Genomic DNA, 25407 nt, shown 5'->3' on the forward strand with positions numbered 1-25407 from the left:
ACCGGATTTTCTCAAGACTGGTAATGGTTTATGAGGGAAACGGCGCGCATCGAATAGTTGGGTCACGTACCTACTGCCGACTCTTCTCTGCCAGTATTTCAGGGATGGCAACAACGCCGGCTGCGAGCCACAAGCGGCTTTTGCTTCAGTCTAGTGCGGCTCTTGAAGACTCGGAAATGCTGTACGCGTGCGTCCTTCTTGATGCCACTATAACACTCTACTCGGCAGCTAGTAGCGACAAAGTGTACTTTATATCTCATTAGTGGACGTCGTCTGTGTCATCCATTGCAACGTATCGCTTCCTGGCCGAGCCCGTCTTCTAGTGCTGGTCTCTACAGCGAACACTAACATCGATTTTCCACGAGACGGAGACCGTTCTCCAGCCTGGAGATAATAGGTCGAACTTTATTTCATACGGGTAAAGTGGCGTGGTCTGTTTTCAAAGCTGAGTGACTTCCATCGAATGTCCGGGGTTTCGTAACATCTTTTGGAATAAAAACTTCTTCGAGGCTTGGTTGGAAGCAACACCTTACACCAAGCAATAAAAGCAAGAAACGTTTGCTATGGATGCAGATTGGCGGAAAAGTCTACATTAAAGCAATTTCTTTGAGCGGTACGGGCCGGCCGCGGTGGCCGTGCGGTTCTAAGCTCTTCAGTTCGGAACCGCGGGACTGCTACTGACGCAGGTTCGAATCCTGCCTCGGGCATGGATGTGTGTGATGTCCTTGGGTTAGTTAGGTTTAAGTAGTTCTAAGTTCTAGGGGACTGATGGCCTAAGATGTTGCTCAGAGCCATTTGAGCAGTATGGTGGCCCGCGAAAATGGGAGTCAGTCTACAGGCACTCGACGATAGGAGTCGTGGGACCTGAAGAGGCGGATTTCAGGTTTTAAAAGTGTTGCACGCATCAGTCCCAGAGTGAATAATCCTCACAATCAGCAACCAGAAAACACAAAATGTAGCTTCGGCAGGTACGTCGAGGATTGGAGTCGCAATTCTCTAAAACACACTACTGGCCATTAAAATTCTACGCCAAGAAGAAATCCAGATGATAAATGGGTATTCATTGGACAAATATATTATACTAGAACTGACATGTGATTACATTTTCACGCAGTTTCGGTGTATAGATCCTGAGAAATCAGTACCCAGAACAACCACCTCTGGCCGTGATAACGGCCTTGATACGCCTGGGCATTGGGCCAAACAGAGCTTGGATGACGTGTAAAGGTACAGCTGCCCATGCTGCTTCAACACGATACCACAGTTCATCAAGAGTAGTGACTGGCGTATTGTGACGAGCCAGTTGCTCGGTCACCATTGACCACACGTTTTCAGTTGGTGAGCGATCTGGAGAATGTGCTGGCCAGGGCAGCAGCCGAACATTTTCTGTATCCAGAAAGGCACGTACTGGACCTGCAACATGCTTTCGTGCATTATCCTGCTGAAATGTAGGGTTTCGCAGGAATCGAATGAAGGGTAGAGCCACGGGTCGTAACACGTCTGAAATGTAACGACCACTGTTCAAAGTGCCGTCAATGCGAACAAGAGGTGACCGAGACGTGTAACCAATAGCACCTCATACCATCATGCCCTGTGATACGCCAGTATGGCTATGACGAATACACGCTTCCAATGTGAGTTCAAGGCGATGTCGCCAAACACGGATGCGACCATCACGATGCTGTATACAAAACCTGGATTCATCCGAAAAAACGACGTTTTGCTATTCGTGCACCCAGGTTCGTCGTTGAGTGCACCATCGCAGGCGCTCCTGTCTATGATGCAGCGTCAAGGGTAAGCGCAGCCATGGTCTCCGAGCTGATAGTCCATGCTACTGCAAACGTAGTCGAACTGTTCGTGCATATGGTTGTTGTCTTGCAAACGTCCCCATTTCTTGACTCAGGGATCGAGACGTGGCTGCACGATCCGTTACAGCCATGCGGATAAGATACCTGTCACCTCCACTGCTAGGGATACGAGGCCGTTGGGATCCAGCACGGCGTTCCGTATTACCCTTCTGAACACACCGATTCCATATTCTGATAACAGTCATTGGGTCTCGATCAACGCGAGCAACAATGTCGCGATACGATAAACCGCAATCGCCATAGGCTACAATCCGACCTTTTTCAAAGTCGCAAACGTGATGATACGCATTTCTCCTACTTACACGAGGCATCACAACAACGTTTCACCAGGCAACGCCGGTCAACTGCTGTTTGTGTATGAGAAATCGGTTGGAAACTTTCGTCATGTCAGTACGTTGTAGGTGTCGCCACCGGCGCCAACCATGTGTGAATGTTCTGGAAAGCTAATCATTTCGCGTCTTTAGCACGTCATCTTCTTGGTGTAGCAATTTTAATAGCCAGTAGTATAGGAACAACGAATACTAGATAGTGTTAATGTTATTCGTGCTTATCGGTGTTACCAGCCCTGGTAAGACATACAGGGTGATTCAGCTGCTCCTACCGATGGGTTTTACACAACCCACAACGCCTTCAAAAAACATATGAGTGATTTTCATATTCTCTTACTCGCTACAGGCAAGCTATCAGTCGTACATCTTTTAGTAGAAAATTTAGTGTAGGTAAAATTTGTGCTGGGATACGTTTGCGATGCAGGTCGTAGTTTTCGACTTATTCAAGAACATCGTACGAAAGTGACCTTCAAACGCACCCTCACCCCCAGATTCAACACTCACCAGCCAGGATTTCTAGTATGTCGTTCATGGCAACCTCTCCTTGCACTGTACAAATATTTGTCCTGAATGGCAAGCCATCCTGAGACTAAATTTCAGCAAGATAATAATCGCCCCCACATGGCGAGAGTTTCTACCGCTTGTTTTCGTGCGTGCCAAACCATAACTTGGCCAGCAGCGTCGCAGGATCTTTCAGAATTGAGAACGTTTGGAGCGTTTGGGATGACCCTCCAATAAGCTTCAGATTTTGACGTCGGACGATGACGTACGATCTGAAACGCCACACCGTGTTACCGATAACATTGTCCAGCGGGTGGATGCTTTCATTACTCAAGCACGGATTCAGAAAATATTGTTCATGTGAAAAACAACTAGCTCTTTATACTCATGAAGAAATGAAATTTTTGGAAAATTGTGGTAAGGACTATGGGACCAAACTGCTGAGGTCATCGGTCCCTATGCTAACGCTCTACTTAATCTAACTTAAATTAACTTACGCTAAGGACAGCATAAACACCCATGCCCGAGGGAGGACTCGAACCTTCGATGGGGCAGCCGCGATAACTATGACAAGACGCCCTTAGACCGCACGGCTACCCCGCGGGGCGAAGTAACGAGTGCCATTCACAGGGAATGTCAAACTGATTCCATATTTTTGGATTTCCATAAGGCTTTCGACACCGTTAGTTCGTAGAAATAGATGCGAAGCCATCGAGTAAAACAGAAGTAACATCCAGCGTTCACCAAGGAAGTGTTATAGGCCCTCTATTGTTCCTGATCTATATTAACGACATAGGAGACAATCTGAATAGTCGTCTTAGACTGTTTGCACATGATGCTGTTATTTACCGTCTAGTAAAGACATCATATAACCAAAACGAATTGCAAAATTATTTAAATACGATATCTGTATGGTGCGAAAAGTGTCAGTTAGCCCTAAATAAAGGAAAGTGTGTACATGAATACTAAAAGAAAGCCGCTAAATTTCGATTAAGCGATACGTCACACAAATCGGAAGGCCGTAAATTCGACTAAATACACTCCTGGAAATTGAAATAAGAACACCGTGAATTCATTGTCCCAGGAAGGGGAAACTTTATTGACACATTCCTGGGGTCAGATACATCACATGATCACACTGACAGAACCACAGGCACATAGACACAGGCAACAGAGCATGTACAATGTCGGCACTAGTACAGTGTATATCCACCTTTCGCAGCAATGCAGGCTGCTATTCTCCCATGGAGTCGATCGTAGAGATGCTGGATGTAGTCCTGTGGAACGGTTTGCCATGCCATTTCCACCTGGCGCCTCAGTTGGACCAGCGTTCGTGCTGGACGTGCAGACCGCGTGAGACGACGCTTCATCCAGTCCCAAACATGCTCAATGGGGGACAGATCCGGAGATCTTGCTGGCCAGGGTAGTTGACTTACACCTTCTAGAGCACGTTGGGTGGCACGGGATACATGCGGACGTGCATTGTCCTGTTGGAACAGCAAGTTCCCTTGCCTGTCTAGGAATGGTAGAACGATGGGTTCGATGACGGTTTGGATGTACCGTGCACTATTCAGTGCCCCCTCGACGATCACCAGAGGTGTACGGCCAGTGTAGGAGATCGCTCCCCACACCATGATGCCGGGTGTTAGCCCTGTGTGCCTCGCTCGTATGCAGTCCTGATTGTGGCGCTCACCTGCACGGCGCCAAACACGCATACGACCATCATTGGCACAAAGGCAGAAGCGACTCTCATCGCTGAAGACGACACGTCTTCATTCGTCCCTCCATTCACGCCTGTCGCGACACCACTGGAGGCGGGCTGCACGATGTTGGGACGTGAGCGGAAGACGGCCTAACGGTGTGCGGGACCGTAGCCCAGCTTCATGGAGACGGTTGCGAATGGTCCTCGCCGATACCCCAGGAGCAACAGTGTCCCTAATTTGCTGGGAAGTGGCGGTGCGGTCCCCTACGGCACTGCGTAGGATCCTACGGTCTTGGCGTGCATCCGTGCGTCGCTGCGGTCCGGTCCCAGGTGCACCTTCCGCCGACCACTGGCGACAACATCGATGTACTGTGGAGACCTCACGCCCCACGTGTTGAGCAATTCGGAGGTACGTCCACCCGGCCTCCCGCATGCCCACTATACGCCCTCGCTCAAAATCCGTCAACTGCACATACGGTTCACGTCCACGCTGTCGCGGCATGCTACCAGTGTTAAAGACTGCGATGGAGCTCCGTATGCCACGGCAAACTGGCTGACACTGACGGCGGCGGTGCACAAATGCTGCGCAGCTAGCGCCATTCGACGGCCAACACCGCGGTTCCTGGTGTGTCCGCTGTGCCGTGCGTGTGATCATTGCTTGTACAGCCCTCTCGCAGTGTCCGGAGCACGTATGGTGGGTCTGACACACCGGTGTCAATGTGTTCTTTTTTCCATTTCCAGGAGTGTACTCTGATTACAATTAAAAATAACCTAAATTGGAACGAGTACATAGATAATGTTGTGGGTAGAGCAAACCAAAGACTGAGATTCATTGGCAAAACATTTAGAAGGTGCAACAGGTCTTACACCACGCTTGTCCTCCCTATTCCGGAGTACTGCTATGCTGTGTCAGATCCGCATCAGGTAGGACAGACGGATGACATAGAAAAGGCTCAAAGAAGGGCAGCTTGTTTTGTATTATCGCAAAATAAGGTAGATAGTGCCACAGGCATGATGCATGAATTGGAGTGACAATCATTAAAGCAAAGGCGATTTTCGTTGCGATGTGATCTTCTCATGAAATTTAAATAACCAGTTTTCTGCTCCGATTGCGAAAACTTGGATTGCGAAAACATTCTGCTGGCACCCACCTATGTAGGGAGAAATGATCATCACGATAAAATAAGAGAAATTAGGGCTCTCACAGAAAACTAAGTGCTCGTTTTTCCCGTGCGCAGCTCGAGTGTGGAATGGTAGAGAGACAGCTTTAAGGTGGCTCACTGAAAACTCTGCTGGACATTTAACTGTGAATAGCAGGGTAATCACATAGATGCAGAAGTAGAAGACTAGTAACTTATTGTGGCAGCCTTTGGCCGGAAATGTAAGGAAGTGAAACACCTGCTCCCGTGCTTTCGACGTTATGTATTACACAGCAACCAGTTTAAGTGGCACAGTACACCCTCTTCACGCCTTAATTGATGCTGATTGGGTGATCTCGAACCGTATCAGTGGCCAACATCTATGAACTGATTTCCGTAGAATACTGTAACAGCGATGTTGTGGTAGCAGCGCCAGTTAAGATCTGAAGATAGTGTACTGAGTCAAAGAAACTGTTTGCTATATAATAAACAACATCGAAAGGAAGGCGCAATTGTTTCATTCTGTTACATAAGCAACTGGCTGTAGTCCCAAAAACTTTCAGCCAGAAGGATGGAGACTGGCTGGATAAGTCGGATTGAGTAGTCTCCATGCAGTTGTCCGTTCTTCGACGAATTTCCTTTCCTGCACAGTAGCCTTTGCTCTTCTTCTGAAGACCCCAATTCACCGTTTTCAGCATGACCGAGTGTGCAGTCAACGGTGGACGAGTGCCAGTGCTTGGCTTGCCCTGATTTGGACGTGCACGTCTCTCTCTGGTGATGAGTTTGGAACCTCACAGAGATCGCACATTCTCTCACACGTAATGACTTTACGATCCTTTTATTGATTTTGATTTTATAGTCTCCAGCTCATTTTCTTTCGCATGCGCCTTACAGTTACATTCGAGAATGAAAGCAGAGAAAGATGTCACGACCGCAAGCAATGAAAAATAATTAAGAGTACATCATTCTATGAAGACACGCAGCAGGTGATACATAAACTGCTTCCATTTTTCACTTACTTTTGGTCTCTCTAACAATCCTCAGGTACAAAAACTTCACCACTGTATACAGGTGTTTGTACTGAAATTTCTGAACATGTTCATAAGGTCAGCCTATGTCAAAAGTTCCTCAAATCCTCTTTTGAACAAACCCTTAAATTCGATTGTAGTCAACTAACGACACAGATGGACGAGTATTTAAATCTTAATGTGAACATATATACACCAAGGTGATGTTTATACAGCTGAAAAATGGTCTGAAAAAGGCTGCAAAATAATTGCAATTCATTACATTTCTCCGTGTTACGTGTTTCGTGCTGTTATACACTGAAGAGCCAAAGAGACTGCTACAACTGCATAATATCGTGTATGGCCCCGCGAGCACGCAGAAGTGTCGCAACAGAACGTGGCATGGACTCGGCTAATGTTCTGAGCTAGTGCTGGAGGGAATCGACACAATGAATACGGCAGGGCTGTCCACAGATCAAAAATGGTTCAAATGGTTCTGAGCACTATGGGACTCAACTGCTGTGGTCATTAGTCCCCTAGAACTTAGAACTAATTAAACCTAACTAACCTAAGGACATCACACACATCCATGCCCGAGGCAGGATTCGAACCTGCGACCGTAGCAGTCCACAGATCCGTAAGAGTACGAAGGGATGGAGATCTCGTCTGAACAGCACGTTACAAGGCATCCAAGACATGCTCAATAATGTTCATGTCTGGGGAGTTTGGTCGCCAGCGGAACTTTTTAAGCTCAGAAGAGAGTTCCTGGAGCTACTCTGTAGCAATTCTCGACGTTTTGGGTGTCTCATTGTCCTGCTGCAATTGTCCAACTCTGTCGGAATGCACAATGGAAACGAATAGATACGGGTGATCAGACAGGATCACCTGTACGTGTCACCTGACAGTCTTATCTGGACGTATCAGGGGTCCCATATCACTCCAACGACGCACGCCCCACACCATTACAGCCTCCATCATCTTGAACAGTCCGCTGCTGACATGCGGGGCCCATGGATTCATGAGGTTGTCCACGTCCATCCGCTCGATACAATTTGAAACGAGGCAACATGTTTCCAGTCATCAACAATCCAATGTAGATTTTGATAGGCCCAGGTGTAAAGCTTTGTGTCGTGCAGTCATCAATGGTACACGAGTAGGCCTTCGGCTCCGAAAGCCCATATCGATGATGCTTCGTTGAATGGTTCGTACGCTGACTTTTGTTGATGGCCCAGCATTGAAGTCTGCAGCAGTTTATGGAAGGGCTGCACTTCTGTCACGTTGAACGATTCTCTTGAGTCGCCATTGGTCCCGTTCTTGCAGGATCCTTTTACGGTCGCAGCGATGTCGGAGATTTGATTTTTTACCGGATTCCTGATATTCACGGTACCCTTGTGAAATGGTCGTACGGAAAAAAAACCCGACTTCATCGCTATCTCTGACATGCCATGTCCCATCGCTCGTGCGCCGACTGTAATACCACTTTCAGATTCACTGAAAATCTTGATAATCTTCAATTGTAGCAACAGTAACCGACCTAACAACTGCGCCAGACACTTGTTGTCTTATATAGGCGTTGCCGGCAGGAGCGCCCTATTCTGCCTGCTTACATATCTCTGTATTTGAATACGCATGCCTATACCAGTTCCTTTGGCACTTCAGTATATTTCTGTATTTGACTACGCATGCCTGTACCACGTTCCTTGGCGCTTCATTGTTAAGCAAAACTTTTTCAAACTTATTTAATTGAAGTTATTATGTATGCTGTGGTGTGAAGGATAAGTGCAATTCAAAATTCTATTTATTGATTTTTATCAGGAATTACAGTTGTTAGAATAGATATACAGGATGTTTCGAAATGAATAAACGGGTTTTTATGTCTTTGTCACATTTATTACATTCAACTTATAGTCATAAATTATACATTAAATGAAAGAGCAACTAAAATTGTTATGTTTGTATAACTGTGTGCAAACGGAAAAATACGCTACTCCCAAAGAATGATTTAAAAACGTGTCGCACGAGTAGCTCCAAGAAATGCTGTGAATTAGCAATTCCAATGATGTCTGTGTGGAGACTTTTAAGACAGCTACAACCCTATCGTTTTCAGTGATCGTGTCATCTTCAGTAATAAATCGACATTTCACTCAAGTGGAAATGTGAGAGTAATATAATATATGCATGTGGGGGGGGGGGTCAGCAAATAACCCCCCGCCCCACCGAAATGGTACAGTTGCAACAGGACTCCCCTAAATTGAATATTTTTGTGCCATAGCCAGGCGGAAAGTTTATAGTTTTTCTTTCTTCGGCGAAACAACTATAACTGATGTTTCCAGTGTTGATGCGCTAGGACTGCGGCGCTCTCCTCAACTGGAGGAAGTTGACCACAGGTCTTTATGTGACAGCAAGATGGTGCGCTGATCACTGGCATAATTCAGTACGGGATTGGTTAAATAGTGTTGTACGCGACTGCTGGGTTGGCCGCAAGGAGCTGGATGACAAGCTTGTTTTGCATGACATCCACGTTGTCATACTGACGCCATACAACTTTTAACTTTGTGGATTCATAAATAATCATGTGTATGTGCCTCCGCTAGCATCTGATCCATCCGACTTTACCAACAACGCTGTTGCAACAATTACTCCAAACATACTGATCCAGGTTTGAATAGAAGTCGCCTAGTGATTCAATGTGTTACGAATGGTGCTCACATTGAACACTTGTAAGAAAATCTATTCAGGTGCTCATTCATTTGATGTATGATATATAATTGTAAGTTGAAAGTAATGAATACTACAAAGTTATAAAGCCCGTATATTCCCTTGAAACGACCTGTCTAATTAAAATTCTGAATACTGTGCTAAGAGCAGAATAATTGTCTTCTCAGAAATACATAAAATTAATGACTGGACCTGAGACTGCAAGTATCTCAACAGCTTTTTCATAAATAAGAAAAAAATTTCAAAACTGACGAAGAAAACAGCGCAGATTACAAGATTATGTGAACAGAAAGGATAGCGTGATTAGTCTTGAGAATGAATATCACCAAAATTGAGCGATCCAAGGCTGGATCATGAGACGAAAGCTTAGGAGAAATTGGTGGCGCATAAAACAAAAGAGATACATAATCATAGCCCTGATTTGTGCTTAAGTTTCTAATAAACATCCTCAGAAATCTCGTGTTACATGTTGATCATGCACCGTAAATCTTGTAGCGGCTTCCCGTTCGTCCCACAGCCACTCTGTTAACTCCTAATCTAACATCAGAGTCCATTAAATTGCATAACTATTACCTGATTCGTAGCTATTCGGAGGCAAGATAAAGCAGCTTGGCAGGCCAATTAGGTCCGTTGCTTACTCAGTTTGAAACCAGTCTCTTGTTAATTACTTGCCGGTTGGTCACAGTTAACTCTTCCTCGATTTCAGTGACGCCGCTACTTCTGTGCGAAGTCTTTTTTGTGGCACGGAGTTTAATGACTATTGCCTCACTCCGTGAAGAAGGAACATTAATTTTTTCCTTAAACATCACGAATGTGTCGAAGTAATGGCTGAGGTTTTTCAGCATTTTGAACCCTAAAAATACTATAAAATAATACGACATGGAGATAAGCAAAGTGTTGTGAAAGCAAGAATATTTCTCTTCTAAAATGAAATCACTTTGGGTTCAACAGTGATCATTCGTGTGAAACAGTTACTCTCGTCAAAAACAATATCTTGTAAATTGACGTCGGATTAAACACCGGTAGACACCAAGTTCTATACGTCACTGTAGTGTGAAGTTAATCCACCAATTGCAAATAGGAAAATAAACCCTAGAGCTCATAATAATGGTGGATTAAACTTGAATTTAGTTCCGTACTTATGTAATTACTACGCTGCCTCCTGAAATAGCCTTAAAATAGTTCTGTATGTTTCTGTGTAGTTTAAGAGACGAATCAAAACATAGCTAGCTAATAACTACAGTAAGAAATGTCAGAGGAGGCGGAAACTGTCGACATTGACAGATGAACATCTCGCAGCTTCAAAGAACTGATGAAATAAGGGATCATTGCGCATGGTAAAGTAAATCCTATGTGGTCAGGGCTACGGGACTTCACCATCAACGATACCAGAAGTTAGCGTTACCCTTGTAGGGAAAAAGGTGATTTTTTTGCGTAGGGTGGTTGTCTACCACATGCCCTACAATTATGGCCTGTCATACATTGGTCATACTGTCAGTACCATCTAGGTCTGATGTAAAGAACGCACGATTACAGCTATAATAGCACAGATATTCTGGCGTGCACGTCCATTTACTGGTATAGTGTTATTTAGTACGCTGATGGGATTAAAAACGCAGATCGTCTTATAAATAGGGACAGATATCTTTGCTTAAATTCTGATTCGGTTCTGTTCTCTCGTTGGCAAAAAAAAGAGAAAGGGATAGAGGTTCTTGCTCGTACATTGTTGGTTAATACACTGGTGAGCATAACTTAGGGACGAAAGTAGCTTTCGCGTGATGTGCCACTACCGAGTAACATAGCTGGACAAAATTTGATCCATATATTGAAAGTACTTCTGCAGTAAGTACAGTACAGTCTAGTCCAGAAGGCAACTGAAAGAGATATGCAATGAGAGCGAACGGAAACGACACTTTTATTCAGCGAATAATTACATTGAACTGACAGTGATTTATGCCGGTCCTCTGGAGATTACAAAAAAGGAGGGAATAGAGTGTGTGATCTCCACAAACAGCAGTGCCCTCTCTGCAATGTGCTCCCGCGCTGGCCACAAGATTGGTACGGAGTTGTTGTGGTAGGGTGTTCCATGCCTCGATCAGCGGGGTTCACACCTACTGGATGGTCGTTGGGGCGGGTGGACGCGCCGCAAAACGCTTCCCAAATGGATCGCACCCGTGTCCGATGGTATTTAAGTTGTCAGACCAATCCGTTCGCCGAATATCTTCTCGTTCCACGAGCTCCTCCAACTGGACAGTTAGAGACGGTCGCGCATTGTAATTCCTGATGAAGAAGACAGGGTCAAATGAAACCCTGAAAAGACACACATGGGGAAGGAGTAAAATAACGTTGATCTTTGAGATTTGGAGATTTCTACGTCCATACAACATCGTAATTCCCCACACCATAAAACCTGGACCACCAAAACAATCAAGTTCCACATTGTTCGGGGATGCATTGCGTCCAGAATCAATACTCAGAATAAATCTGCCCTCATCCGTGAAGGGCTTGCCATTCCTGTTGGTCCAGTCCCTGTGTTCTTGGCACCATCGAAAACGGTGCCGCCGATGTGCGGGTATCAAGGGAACACAACGCACTAGTAGTCGGGGAGAGAGATCACCCCAAAGTAGTCATTGTGCAACTGTGGAGGGTGAGATTAGGTGTCTTGCAATCCTGTTAAATCTGGTTGCAATTGCACCTTCTGTTAGATGTACATCCCTTCTAGCCTGTTACACAATGTAGTGGTCAAGTGAGCTTTAGTCGACCATGGTTACCCACGTCCTTTGGGCAGCAGTTCCTGGTGCTTCTGAATGCTCCCCATGCACGTGAAACAACGCTGCGAGGTTACCCAAGTACCTGGGCTACATTCGTCGCACATTGACCTTCTTCCAGTGTCTCGACAATTCTTCCCCGTGCGAAGACGTCCAAATGTTGTCTCCGGGTCACGTTGTAATGAAGAATAACGTTGTAATGAATAATAGCACCGGAGTGCGTTGTAACTTCTCTCTGATTAACACATGCTGTATTTTTCCGTCTGTACGGAGTGGCCGGGCTGCTGGAGACGCCGGAGGTTCGAGTCCTCCCTCGGGCTGGTGTGTGTGTGTGTGTGTGTGTGTGTGTGTGTGTGTGTGTGTGTGTGTGTGTGTGTGGGTGTGTGTGTGTGTGTGTGTGCGTGCGTGCGTGTGTGCGTTAAAAAATGGTTCAAATGACTCTGAGCACTATGCGACTTAACTTCTCAGGTCATCAGTCGCCTAGAACTAAGAACTAATTAAACCTAACTAACCTAAGGACATCACACACATCAACGACCGAAGCAGGATTCGAACCTGTGACCGTAGCGGTCACGCGGTTCCAGACTGTAGCGCCTAGAACCGCTCGGCCACTCCGGTCGGTATAAAATTCTTCATTGTAGCACACTTGGACCCGTTGTCTTCGGCTTGAATTTGGTCACAAACTTCCTTTGAGCCGGAGTTGGGCTGTTGTTGGTCGCATAGTAAGACTTTACAACTCTACACGCTCAGGCACTCTGTAGCGTGACATTTCAGGTGCAAATGGCCAACGTCAAGGCGCGTGCGCGCCCGCATACTAATTCCCTTCATGCCACTCGTGCTGTCTGAACGTCCTAACGCCAACCGTTCTGAAGTTATGGCGATTTTATTTCCTATAGTTCAATAATTGCCACCCTGTATGTAGAATCACGTAATAACTGTGGGTTCTGATAATATCAGTGGTCTAAAATATCTAGTTACTAGCACACTTGCAGGTCCGTGAGCGCATGACAGAGAAAGCTTTTCTTCGCCACCGAACTTCGGCGACCCACAACTCGTTAACTGTGCCTCTCCGGCGATAGTTTTTTGTTCGCCTAGGCAACAGGATGCCGCACCGGCCTTCGGGAAGTGTATTTTAGAGCACACTATATATTCTTATCCTGAACAAGCAATAAATATTTTGGGAAGAAGGCTGTGGGCGTTTCTCACTCCAGATAGAAATTTACTGCAGATTAGGGAACTCTCGTTTAGTCATCTGCCTGATTCGAGCCCCCCCCCCCCCCCCTAATTGCCCCCTCCCCCCACTCTTTCTCTCTCTCTCTTTTTCTCTGTGACATCCATCCTTTATCTTCCTCTCTTTCCCTCTCTCTCTCTCTCTCTCTCTCTCTCTCACACACACACACACACACACACTCACACACGGACACACGCAAGCGCTCGTGGGCGATCGTGCGCACACACAGCTTAAAATCTGAAACGAATTGGTACGAGATATTAACGCCAACTGTAAAGCCCACATAATGGATTGGCAAACCTGACCGCTGTAACAAACTTCTATACGAGTGACTATGCTTTTTGTACACGTTCAGGCGTGAAACGCGCTATCGCTTGATTAACGTATGATATAAGAACGGTAGCTCGGCAACTACAGTAAAACCTGTTCATGAAACATGTCTTTTTTTTCTCATAAGGAATATCAGTCGACTGAAGAGTATTACTGGATGTGATGTCTAATAAATCTGTCATACTGTTTTTTTTTTCCAATAGGGAATGAATCAGCAGAGTTTCGCATCAGAGACTGTATCATAGCACCTCCCACATTTTATGTCACAAACAGCATAAACCGAAAAAGTGAATGTTTTCCTCACTTTTTGAAGTTTTTATGTGATGATTTTAAGACTACTTACAGGCTTGCAGAATCGGCCACCTATGCAGAATGCGGGAATTTGGAACGGTATCCAACTAGCTTTCAAGAGAGTTTCCTTTTCATTCTCGTTGGTTGCTTTGTGTTTTCCCGCATGTCTCTTTCCAAATTTTCATAATAGTTTTGGCTTATGGCCCGGAATTCTGTGACGCAATCATGAGACTCTTAATAGAAGTCACAGGCTGTCGTGGGTGACCTTATTCGGTGCAAATCGTCCTGCTGCCAACGAGTGAGTGTAAATGTCTCCCTAAGGACTATGGGACTTAACATCTCTGGTCATCAGTCCCCTAGAACTTAGAACTACTTAAACATAACTAAGGACAACACAGACATCCATGACCGAGGCAGGATTCGAACTTGCGACCACAGCAGTCGCGCGGCTCCGGGCGGAGCGCCTAGAACCGCTAGACCACCGCTGCCGGCTGCATTTTTAAACCACAACTGGATACATTAGAGACACAACTTTACAAGATATAAATGTAAAATTCTCAGAAAAATGAGATTCGAAAACAGTGTAAGATATAGGTAAAAGGTGCAATACACAATGTGTATGACACCCAAAACCACACGAAATAAATCTCGGGTGAACAGCCTGGTATGAGTGTGCATAGGACACAGTATTTCGGCAATCGACCACGTTGCCATCATCAGGTGCGCTGATGCACCCGAGAGTTATTTCGTCAAAAAATATGCCCGGAGAAATTAGAGAATCACACCCAGAAACGAATCACACAAAATAAGAATGGAAGAACAAGAGCGAAAAGCCTGGATTAAAAGGAATGTAAGACGGGAATGTTCGCTCCTGCTGTTGAGTCTACACACCGAAGAAACAATGACCGTAACAAAAGAAATGTTCACAGGTGGGGTTAAAATTCATGATAAAAGAATACCAAAGATAAGATTTTCTAATTACGTTGCTATCCTCAGTGAAAGTGACGAAGAACTGCAAGATTTGCTGAATGCAATGAACAGTCTAGTATCCAAACAATATGGATTGAGAGGCAACCGAGAAAAGACGAAAGTAGTGAGAAACAGCAGAAATGAGAATAGCTAGGGACCTAACATCAAAACTGGAGACCACAAAATAGACGAAGTGAAGAAATTCTGCTACATTGAGAGCAAAGAGCGATGAAACAAAACTCCTCCCGAACAGGTCATGAAGGTCCAAAATTACCGACCGGCCGCCGTGTCATCCTCAGCCACAGGCATCACTGGATGAGGATATGTGTTGGGGGGAGGGGGGGGGGCATGAGGTCAGCACACCGCCATTCCGGCCGTATGTCAGTTTACGTGAACGGAGCCGCCACTTCTCAATAATTAAGTAGCTCCTCAGTTTGCCTCACAAGGGCTGAGTGCACACTGCTTGCCAACAGCGCTTTTTTTTTTATCTCATTTTGTTCGTTGTATATACTCTAGGCGGACGTCGAAAGACACCCGTTTCAGTTCGTTGTTGATCCATTAACTCAGTTTTTTTTATTATTATTACAGAGGGCAGCTGGCCCTCTGACCGAACACGCTGAGCTACCGTGCCGGCTGCACTCGGCTGACCGGATGGTCACCCATCCAAGTGCTAGCCCACCCCAACACCGTTTAACTTCGGTGATCTGACGGGAACTGGTGTTACCACTGCGGCAAGGCCGCTGGCGCGATGAAACAAGGAGGATATAAAAAGCAGACCAGCACAGGCAAGAAGGCATTCCCGGCCAAAAAAAGTCTACTAGTATCAAACATTGGCGTTGACTTGAGGCAGAAATTTCTGAGAATGAGCGGTTGGACCACTGGGCAGTGGAAAAATCTGAAAAGAAAATAATCCAAGCATTTAAGATTTGGTAATATAGAAGAATGTTGAAAATTAGATGGACTAATACGTTTCTGCGCAAAATAGGCGAGGGGAGGAACACGTGGAAAGCATTGGTAAGAGGAAGTAATAGTATGACAGGACATCTGTTAAGCTGTCATGGAATAACTTCCTTGGTACTAGAGGGAGCCGTAGAGGATAAAAACAGCAGGGGAGGCAGAGACTGTAATACATCCAACAAACAACGGAGAAGTGCTACCATGACACTGTAGAGGGCGCATCAAACCAATAAACTGATAATAAAACGTTAAAAACAAAACATATGAAGTGCCTTTGTTTTTTTTTTTTGTTTTTTTTTTGGGGGGGGGGATGTTTCTACTCGATCTTTGGCCGACCGTTAGTTATGTTCGTGGCGTTTTGAAACTGTGCATGATTGAAACTAATATTCCACAATAATTATTGGCAGTGGATCCAGAGAGGAGGTTGTGGATGGGACTGAATCTTCAACAGTGCCACCTACTCGTTCTTGCAAAATCGCAGAAACAAGAGTTAAGCAAGCGACAGTCTAGAACATCTGAACATCGCCGAGGTTCAGTGATTAACGAAATCATGATAGGTCCTTTTCCTTGTTACGACAACGAGCACAAAAACGTTTTCGTCTTTCGGATCTTCGGGCACTTAGTGAGACGTATATGTGGAGCAAGGGTAATGTCCAGCGACTCGTTGATTGGTACGTAAGAAATCTGAACCTTAACGTGAAACTTGAAACTAGCAATGCTGACTCTTAAGGGAAAACAAGGCAACAAACGATTGTATACGTTCTGCTGTTTAATGGGCACTTTCAATGCTCAAATACGTTTACATGGGTCTATAACAGTAAAACGAGAAATCCAAAATTTCATAAGAACATTTTGAAAAAGTAGGCATTCATTGTTTCATCCCGTGACGTAAAATTCACACTCATTTTTCAGCTACAACAGTGATGAAAGTTGTGTCATGTAATCTCAGACAGAGAATTTTGTCAGACCCTTAAGGTGTGTAAGGACATCTACATCTATATGGATACTCTGCAAATCACATTTAAGTGTCTGTCAGAGGGTTCATCGAACCACCTTCACAATTCTCTATTATCCCAATCTCATATAGCGCTCGGAAAGAACGAACACTTATATCTTTCCGTACAAGCTCTGATTTCCCTTATTTTATCAAGGTGATCGTTTTTCCCACGTAAGTCAGTGTCAACAAAATATTTTCGCATTCCGAGGAGAAAGTTGGTGATTGAAATTTCGTGAGAAGTTTCCGTCGCAACGAAAAACGCCTTTCTGTTAATGATGTCCAGACCAAATCCTGTATCATTTCCGTGACACTCTGTCCCATATTTCGCGATAATACAAAACTTGGTGCCCTTGTTTGAACTTTTTCGATGGACTCCGTCAGTCCTACCTGGCAAGGATCCCACACCGCGCAGCAGTATTCTAAAACAGGACGGACAAGAGTAGTGTAAGCAGTCTCCTTAGTAGATCTGTTACATTTTCTAAGTGTCTTGCGAATAAACGCGGTCTTTGATTAGACTTCCCCACATTTTCTGTGTGTTCTTTCCAATTTAAGTTGTTCGTTATTGTAATACCTAGGTATTTTGTTGAATTTACGGCTTTTAGTTTAGACTGATTTATCGTGTAACCGAAGTTAAACGAATTCCTTTTAGCACTCATTTGGATGACTTCTCACTTTTCGTTATTTAGGGTCAACTGCCACTTTTCGCTCCTTTCAGATATTTTTTTAAAATCGTTTTGCAATTTGTTTTCATCTTCTGATGAGTTTATTAGTCGATAAACGACAGCGTCATCTGCAAACAACCTAAGAGGGCTGCTCAGATTGTCTCCCTAATCTTTTACATAGATAAGGAACAGCAAAGGGCCTATAACACTACCTTGGGGAACGCCACAAATCACTTCTGTTTTACTCGATGACTTTCCGTCAGTTACTACGAACTGTGACCTCCCTGACATGAAATCACAAATAGAGGTCACATAACTGAGACGATATTCCATAATCACGCAATTTCAGTACAAGCCGCTTGCGTGGTACGGTGTCATAAGCCTTCCGGAAATCAAGAAATACGGAATCGATCTGTAATCCCTTGTCAACAGCACTCAACACTGAATCTGAATAAAGAGCTAGTTGTGTCTCACAGGAACCATGTTTTCTAAACCCATGTTGACTGTGTGTCAATAGACAGTTTTCTTCGAAGTAATTCATTATGTTTGAACACAATATATGTTCCAAAATCCTGCTGCTTATCGATGGTAACGATATGGGCCTGTAATTTAGTAGATTACTCCTACTACCTTTCTTGAATATTGGTGTGATCTGTGCAACTTTCCAGTATTTGGGTACGCATCTTTCGTCGAGCGAACGGTTGTATATGATTGTGAAGTATGGAGCTAATGCATCAGCATAAGGAACCTAACTGGCATACAGTCTGGACCAGAAGACTTGCTTTCATTGATTTAAGTTGATTTATTATTCCTAGTATATTTACTTCTACGTTACTCATGTTGGCAGCTGTTCTCGATTCGAATTCTGGAATATTTACTTCGTCTTCTTTTGTGAATGCATTTCGGAAGGCTGTGTTTAGTAACTCTGCTTTGACAGCATTGTCTTCGACAGTACCTCCATTGCCATCGCGCAAAGAAGGCATTGTTTCTTGCCGCTAACGTACTCCACATACGACAAGAATCTCTTTGGATTTTCTGCTAGGTTTCGAGAAAAAGTTTCATTGTGGAAACTGTTATAAGCATCTCGCAATGAAGTCGACGCTAAATTTCGAGCTTGTGTAAAAGATAGCCAATCTTGGGGATTTTGCGTCTGTTTAAATTTGGCCTGTTTGTTTCGTTGTTTCTGCAACAGTGTTCTAACTCGTTTTGTGTACCAAGGAGGATCAGCTCCAACGTTTGTTAATTTATTTGGTATAAAGAGAAAAGTAATTATTTGGTATAAAGAGAAAAGTAAATGATCATAAGAGTAGCAAAACAAAAAGTGACTAAAATATCTGACTTAAATTCAGTACACGGAATCTTGACGGAAATACTGTTAAGCAGTATTATCTCTTCTGTACGGCATTTAACCCATACTATGGTGTTTGATGTTAAATAACAATGAATGTACGTTTGCTGAAACTGTCGACACCATAACTTTAACTTAAGGCTGCTGAAGAGCCAGAAATAAGCAAGCCGGTCGTTAAAGGAATGGACGGAAATACGAACCCACCGCGTGGCACCTAGACCAACTTTTCTAGGCTCACCTTCCAGTCAACTGTGTTCAGCAGTGCCTCCTAGAGGACTATTTACTTTAGTCACATTACTTTTTAGAATGATGCGGAAACAACGTCTGCTTTTCGTAATGAGAACTATATAATAGCATCTACAGTGGGACAATAGAATTTCTCGATCAATACTCCCTCTTACAACCGGCCACAGTGCCCGAGCGGTTGTTTTACAAGGATTTTTTTTCCCAGAGGATGCATTTCATTTAGTGTTTGTGAACTGCCTAATTTTGTATCCAAATAGAATACCAATAAATAAATGCTAAAAAAAGTTGTAAAAAGAAAGTGGTAGGAAAAAAGCGGTTCTCGGCGCTTCAGTCTGGAACCGCGCGACCACTACGGTCGCGGGTTCGAATCCTGCCTCAGGCACTGATGTGTGTGATGTCCTTAGGTTAGTTATGTTTAAGTAATTCTAAGTTCTAGGGGACTGATGACCTCAGATGGTAAGTCCCATAGTGTTCAGAGCCAATTGAAAAATTTTGAACCCTCCTGCACTCACCTTGCAGATGAAACCTATGACGAACATCCAAAGTTCACAATTTGCACTCCTACTGAGTTTTGGAAATTAATATTAAGAATTGCATTACCTAATATGCAGCTATAACGGTATCTTTTATTACAGGTTATCGATTTCGGTTTTGGATAAGACCGTTGTCGGGTCCACTCTAAAAAAGAAGAACAGAAACACGTATGACAAAGTGTGTGAATAGAAGTATACAGCTGTTACTTGAAACAACAATAACTACATCAAAACTTATATCACTCTAGCAAAGTACTTAAAAAAGCTTCTCAGCTATATATCTGTGTAATTAAATTACTAATAATCAGATGTACACAGTTCCATCATCACTATTAGCTGTATAAGTATAACATTGTGTCCATTTGCACTAACAGCGTTAACTGTGTGGTAAACTCTGACCAGAGTAGGTCAAAGAAACATTTAATGCAAAGGAACGATGAACCGACTTGAAAGGTCGATTATTAATAACAATCAATAGCAATTATCGACTATGAGGGCAAATGGACACACTGCTGTACATATATAACTAACAATAATGATGGAACAGTGTAATCTGAAAACTGGTACTATAATTACGTAGATGCTTAGCTGAAATGCTCTTGTAAGTATTTTGTTACAGTGATATAAGTTGTGATATATTTACTGTGGCTTCAAGTAACAGCTGTATACTTTTACCTCTCACGCTGTGACAAGAGTGTTTTCGTTGTTCTGTGGTAGTGATGTTCTTTCCCTATACCGAAATCGATGGTCTGTAGTATAATATACCGTTACAGCTGTGTATTGTATAATGCAGTTCTTAACATTAATTAAAGCTATACAACACCACCTCCATAAAACGCTTCTGAAATTACTTAGTGCTCTCCCTAATTTACAATTAAAAGTGACAGAAACTTGTACGTTGGTCAGAAAAAGGAAATTTTAAATTATTTACTTTCGTTCAACAAGTATTAATAAAATGTACAGGTTCCTTTCATATGAATTTCTTATTCGTTTTACAAAGAAAACTATAGTAGGTGATAAGTACTGTTAGTTGCGAGGAATATTAAGAAAGTATCTTCAGAAGCTCCACAGAGCACTTATATAAATATAAGTAGCAGGAAAGGAAAATCACCTTCGACAGTCTCGTTTTTTATCATAGAATAAGTATTCTGCTGGACTTGTTTGAGTCTCCATGGATCACTGTGCGGATGAGACCTGGTTATTAAATAAAGTGAAGTGCAAGAAAGATAAACAGAGGCGGAGTTCGCTAAAAGTGAATGTTAAATTTGTGCAGATATTTGTTTCCTTTTCAGAACTTATTCAGGAAGACTGAAGGCTCCTCCTTCTGTGAGAAATTATTGATTTTTCCATCTTAAATATGCGACCATCATAGAAATAGCCCAGTTTCGTGATTCTTGGATACGGATTTATTTTGTGAGCCAGCCTCTCCCAATATTTCGACTTATATACAAATTTTAAAAAATAGTTGCAAACTAGAGACCTTTTTGCTATTTAGTCTTACAAAACATTAATGAACAAAATATCTGGTTATTAAATAAGGAGCATGGAACATGTATTGAGAACCACTTAGCTCCACTTAAATACGTATGTGGTATGAAAACAAAAATAAGTTCGTCTTCCAAAGCTGGACCTTCATTAATAATTTTCCTCCTACATAAAATACACAAACACTTAAAATAGGTACATAAAATAAGATTAAATAAAAGTTGTAAAAAACTACCAGCACATTACCACATATTATATGTGACCAGATTTGATCATCATAAGATGAGAAAGTTATGCTACTTTGCAGAAATAATTTTATGATTCTGTAGATCATGTTTGTTGATTGTTACTATCATGGGTTCCCAAGTTTCACGTTGTTCTGCATCACGCTTCACTTTCATTGAGTAGATGTTTCGACGATCATGCTGTCATCATCGTGTGGGCATCGCTTTTTACTTATGGAACTTCATTCGTGGACTAAATCTGAATGTTGAAATTGAACAGATACTGATTTTACTGTGAGAAGGCAATCAAAAACATTTTTGACACTACGCATTGCGACAGTACTGCCAATAACACATTTCGTATGTGATCCATGAATGCAAAAATAACGCAATCCCCATGCTGATGTTAGCCACCGAAAGTCGTAGTGGGCGTAAACTTCGAGCATGTACATTTCCTCGTCAGATGGTTGTCGACGAAAACAATTCTCCTGGCTACAATCGTCGCTCCACATATAAAATACAAGAAGGTCCACATGTCAGTGGTGGCATCATCTTCGAAATAAGTAGTTGATGTAAATAATGTACGACGAGCGGAAAACATTGCTGTTATGTATGCTGTAGTAATCGGTGACAGCCCTCGGAAATTGGTCAATTATAAACGAAACAGTAACATACAGTGGAAAACCTTTAACACTAAAACCCTTAACGCAAAGTAATACTGCAGTCCCGTCAGATCACCACGTAATTTCGTGTTTTTCTTCTACCTGAAATAACAACTTCACCTTTCGGTCGAATAAATTTATTAGTTCTCAGTTGTAATGACTCCCGACGTCGTCAAGATTTATTGGTTTATCTTTCGAATGTAACAACAAGTTTAGAGTTATTTGTCACTGTTTATTTTGATAACTTGTTCCGAAAGTTTAAAGCTCTATCGTCAGGCGAATTTTTATGGGTTATTATGGCGTGTACGTGTTGTGTTGGAACTTCAGGGTAATCTGTGGGACTGTCTTCAGTTGTCACACGCTCCTTTCTCTGTCGTGATATACGATACGTATACCATCACACTTCGTAAACATGAAGTTGATGGTACATATGTAAATGTATAAATCATCACACTAAATAAACGCAAAGTGTGATGGTATAAATGCGGTGTATCACGACAGAGAGTAGATCCTGTAACCACTGGAGACAGTGCCACAGGTCACCCTAAAGTCGTGAGACATCAGTAACATGCTACATTAATCCGAGAAAATTCACCTGATTGTGGAGATTTGAACATTCGAAACGCTTTGCAGAAATAAACAAACAGTGACTGGTAACAGTACACTTGTTGTTTCATTCCATATCAGTAAAAGTCAAGGTAAACATAAGTTTGGCTATCTTTTTTTCGTTAGACCGGACAAAGGAGAGGTTGACTGCTATTTTACAGCTTGTCTTTCGGTATTCCAAGTGTCAAATATCTTCAGTCAGTTTTCGGGTACATTAAAACCGTTTCACGTACTTTGTTTTTAAATACATATACTGTAAATTTATTTATTTATTTATTGACATTCTATGCTAAGGAAATCGTGAAAACTTCTACGTTATTGATTTGTCCTACATATCAGAGGATGAATTTGTTGTAGGCGATGATGATGATGATGATGATAATGTGTATACAGTGGCGATTGTGATAGACATATACATTTTGTAGCTCGACGTAGGCGACGACGACTAAAATAGTTCCGACATTGTACTGCCTGTCGGTACTACATCAGTAAGGCACAGCGCCATGAAAGTTACTGGAGCTGTTAATATGCGCATTTGATTGACGAAATGTAGAAAACTATGAACTATTTCTTGAAGACTTTATGCTGAAAAAGACATTGCAGAAGCACAATCTCTTCCCACAAAAAAAAAAAAAAAAACGATAATGTACAGTACTACACTCTGAATCTTCAGTACGTACGTAAAAGTGAAAATTTTAGGAGAAAATTAAATTTGTCTCTTTGAAATAAACTTTGACAAGATCAAAAATAAAGTTTTTTTGTCACATGTAACGTTTAACATGAAAAAATATTTCATCTCCTAAAGTTTCAAGTTAAACGTTTTTAACTGCAGTCACTCATCGGTGATTAATTTTCTTTAACCAAGTTAAAACTGTAAAATTTTTGTTGCGATGAGAGGTAAACACTTCATGCCTAGTGCCGTCCATAAATAAAAGTATTTTCTGTTGACTTGTGATCATAGTCCTGGATGGGACAACAACATATTCCGTATGAACTGTTATGACACGTATTCAGGGTCTTGGTTTCGGACTATTATGCCATTGTCAAGTGACAGCTCGCTGTAAAGTGCGTCAATGTATATTGTTTCTTTTCAGAGGACTCTGTGTCCTGGTGTCAACAACCAGGTTTATCAACAATCATGTTTATCAACACCCATGTTTGAATATTCCATATACAAAAAAGACAGGAGTCTTCATCACGTATACCAAAAACGTACTACTCAACCACGATATTACTGCACTTGGCCTGGCGTGGTCGTCATCGGAAACACGTAATGACGTCACAGTAAACAATTACGGTGGTGAGTAAGGAAAACGTATCGCACTGTGGGTGATTTCAGGACAGTTGTGCATACAGTAACAAGTGGTTTAGCGTGTCCTCGTGGATTATCACGATAAAAAATGACTTTAACCTACCGATGCGACAGTGTTGTGGTCGACTAATAGTGTTTCCGCTAACTATCAAGTGCATCGAAGCGTATTGTTCCTTTCGAGACGACACTGTCCTAATGTCAACGATGTTTACATTCACATGGATGCAGAATATGGCAGAGGACTTCGTGCCTTACATAAAACTGCGAAGCAGTTCATATAATAATTAGCGTCGAATCCACGAGTACATAATTTACACTGTGCGTCCACTATATGTTACATAGTAATTATTACAAGAAGTGGTACATTTTTTTATATAAATGACGAAGGCTCCTGTCTTGTTATGGACGTGGAATATGTAAACACGGTTGACACAAGGGCATGAATGATATGCATTGACGCACTTCTTATGGAGCTATCACCTGAGAATGTCATAAGAGCAAGGATTCGTGATCGTGGTGAATAAATATTGTCAACTGAAAAAAATAGTAGGTGGCAACATTAGGCTAGCAAAGTGTGACTGTGACGCAGTGTTGATAGTGATGTGTGTGGCATGAGAGGTGAGGCACGCGTCGACAGCTCGGAAGGTGAGGGCGGGCGAGCGGTACCTTCTTGTACTGCGTCGTCCTGGAGACGGCGGCGGCCGCAGCGGCGGCGGCGGCGACGTGCGTCTGGTGGTGGCGCGGCGCCAGCATCACGCTACCTGCGCGGCCGCTGGCCTTCTGAGGCGCCGCTCGCGCACGGGGCTGCTGCGCGCGCACGCCGCTGCCGGAAGGGGTGGGGGAGAGGGGGGTGGGGGGTGGGGGTGGTCGCGTGGGCAGGGAGGGGCGCCGCGCTCCCCACCTGCAATTAGCCCGCCTGCGCCACCGCAGGTAATCAATTACTGCACTCGGCGGACTGCCTCAATGGTCCCGCTTTGCGTTGAAGGCAACGGTTCGCACGCAGCTCCTCCGCTCTCGCTCATTACGTTGGAACCGATTTTCTTTATTTTTAATTTTTAGGATCACATAACAACCGCAATTCCTCTTCCTTCCTTGCAGTCTCCCATTTCTACAGCACTCCTTCCTCTTCTCCCCGTGTTGTCTTTACCTTCCTTCTCTCCACACGGTTCCAGATTTCTTATTTCTTCTGCGTTGAACGCCTTCTAAATTTAATATTTTATCCTAAAAATGATTTCTGTCCGGTATTTCCGATCTTTTCTTTCTAGATCCTTCTTTAGTTCTGTAAAGTCCGCCCCCGGTAGCTGACAAGGGAACCTCCCCATCGCACCCCCCCTCAAATATGTGGTAATGTGCTGGTAGTTTTTTACAACTTTTATTTAATCTTATTTTATGTACCTATTTTAAGTGTTTGTGTATTTTATGTAGGAGGAAAATTATTAATGAAGGTCCAGCTTTGGAAGACGAACTTATTTTTGTTTTCATACCACATACGTATTTAAGTGGAGCTAAGTGGTTCTCAATA

At 43.2% G+C, this 25407-nt stretch overlaps 1 protein-coding gene across 1 annotated transcript in view; it reads right to left on the reverse strand.

Moving 5' to 3' along the window:
• The window catches only part of LOC126336872 (enhancer of split mgamma protein-like), a 125702-nt gene extending 101016 nt beyond the window's left edge, over positions 1 to 24686 (reverse strand). Inside the window, exon 1 of the mRNA XM_050000980.1 lies at positions 24552 to 24686. Within this exon, the coding sequence (XP_049856937.1) occupies positions 24552 to 24638 (87 nt within the window). The 5' untranslated portion in view covers positions 24639 to 24686. The remainder of the gene's footprint in view (positions 1 to 24551) is intronic.
• Positions 24687 to 25407: the final 721 nt, after the last annotated feature.

Source organism: Schistocerca gregaria, chromosome 2 (genome assembly GCF_023897955.1).
Source record: "Schistocerca gregaria isolate iqSchGreg1 chromosome 2, iqSchGreg1.2, whole genome shotgun sequence".
NCBI classification, from domain to species: domain Eukaryota; kingdom Metazoa; phylum Arthropoda; class Insecta; order Orthoptera; family Acrididae; genus Schistocerca; species Schistocerca gregaria.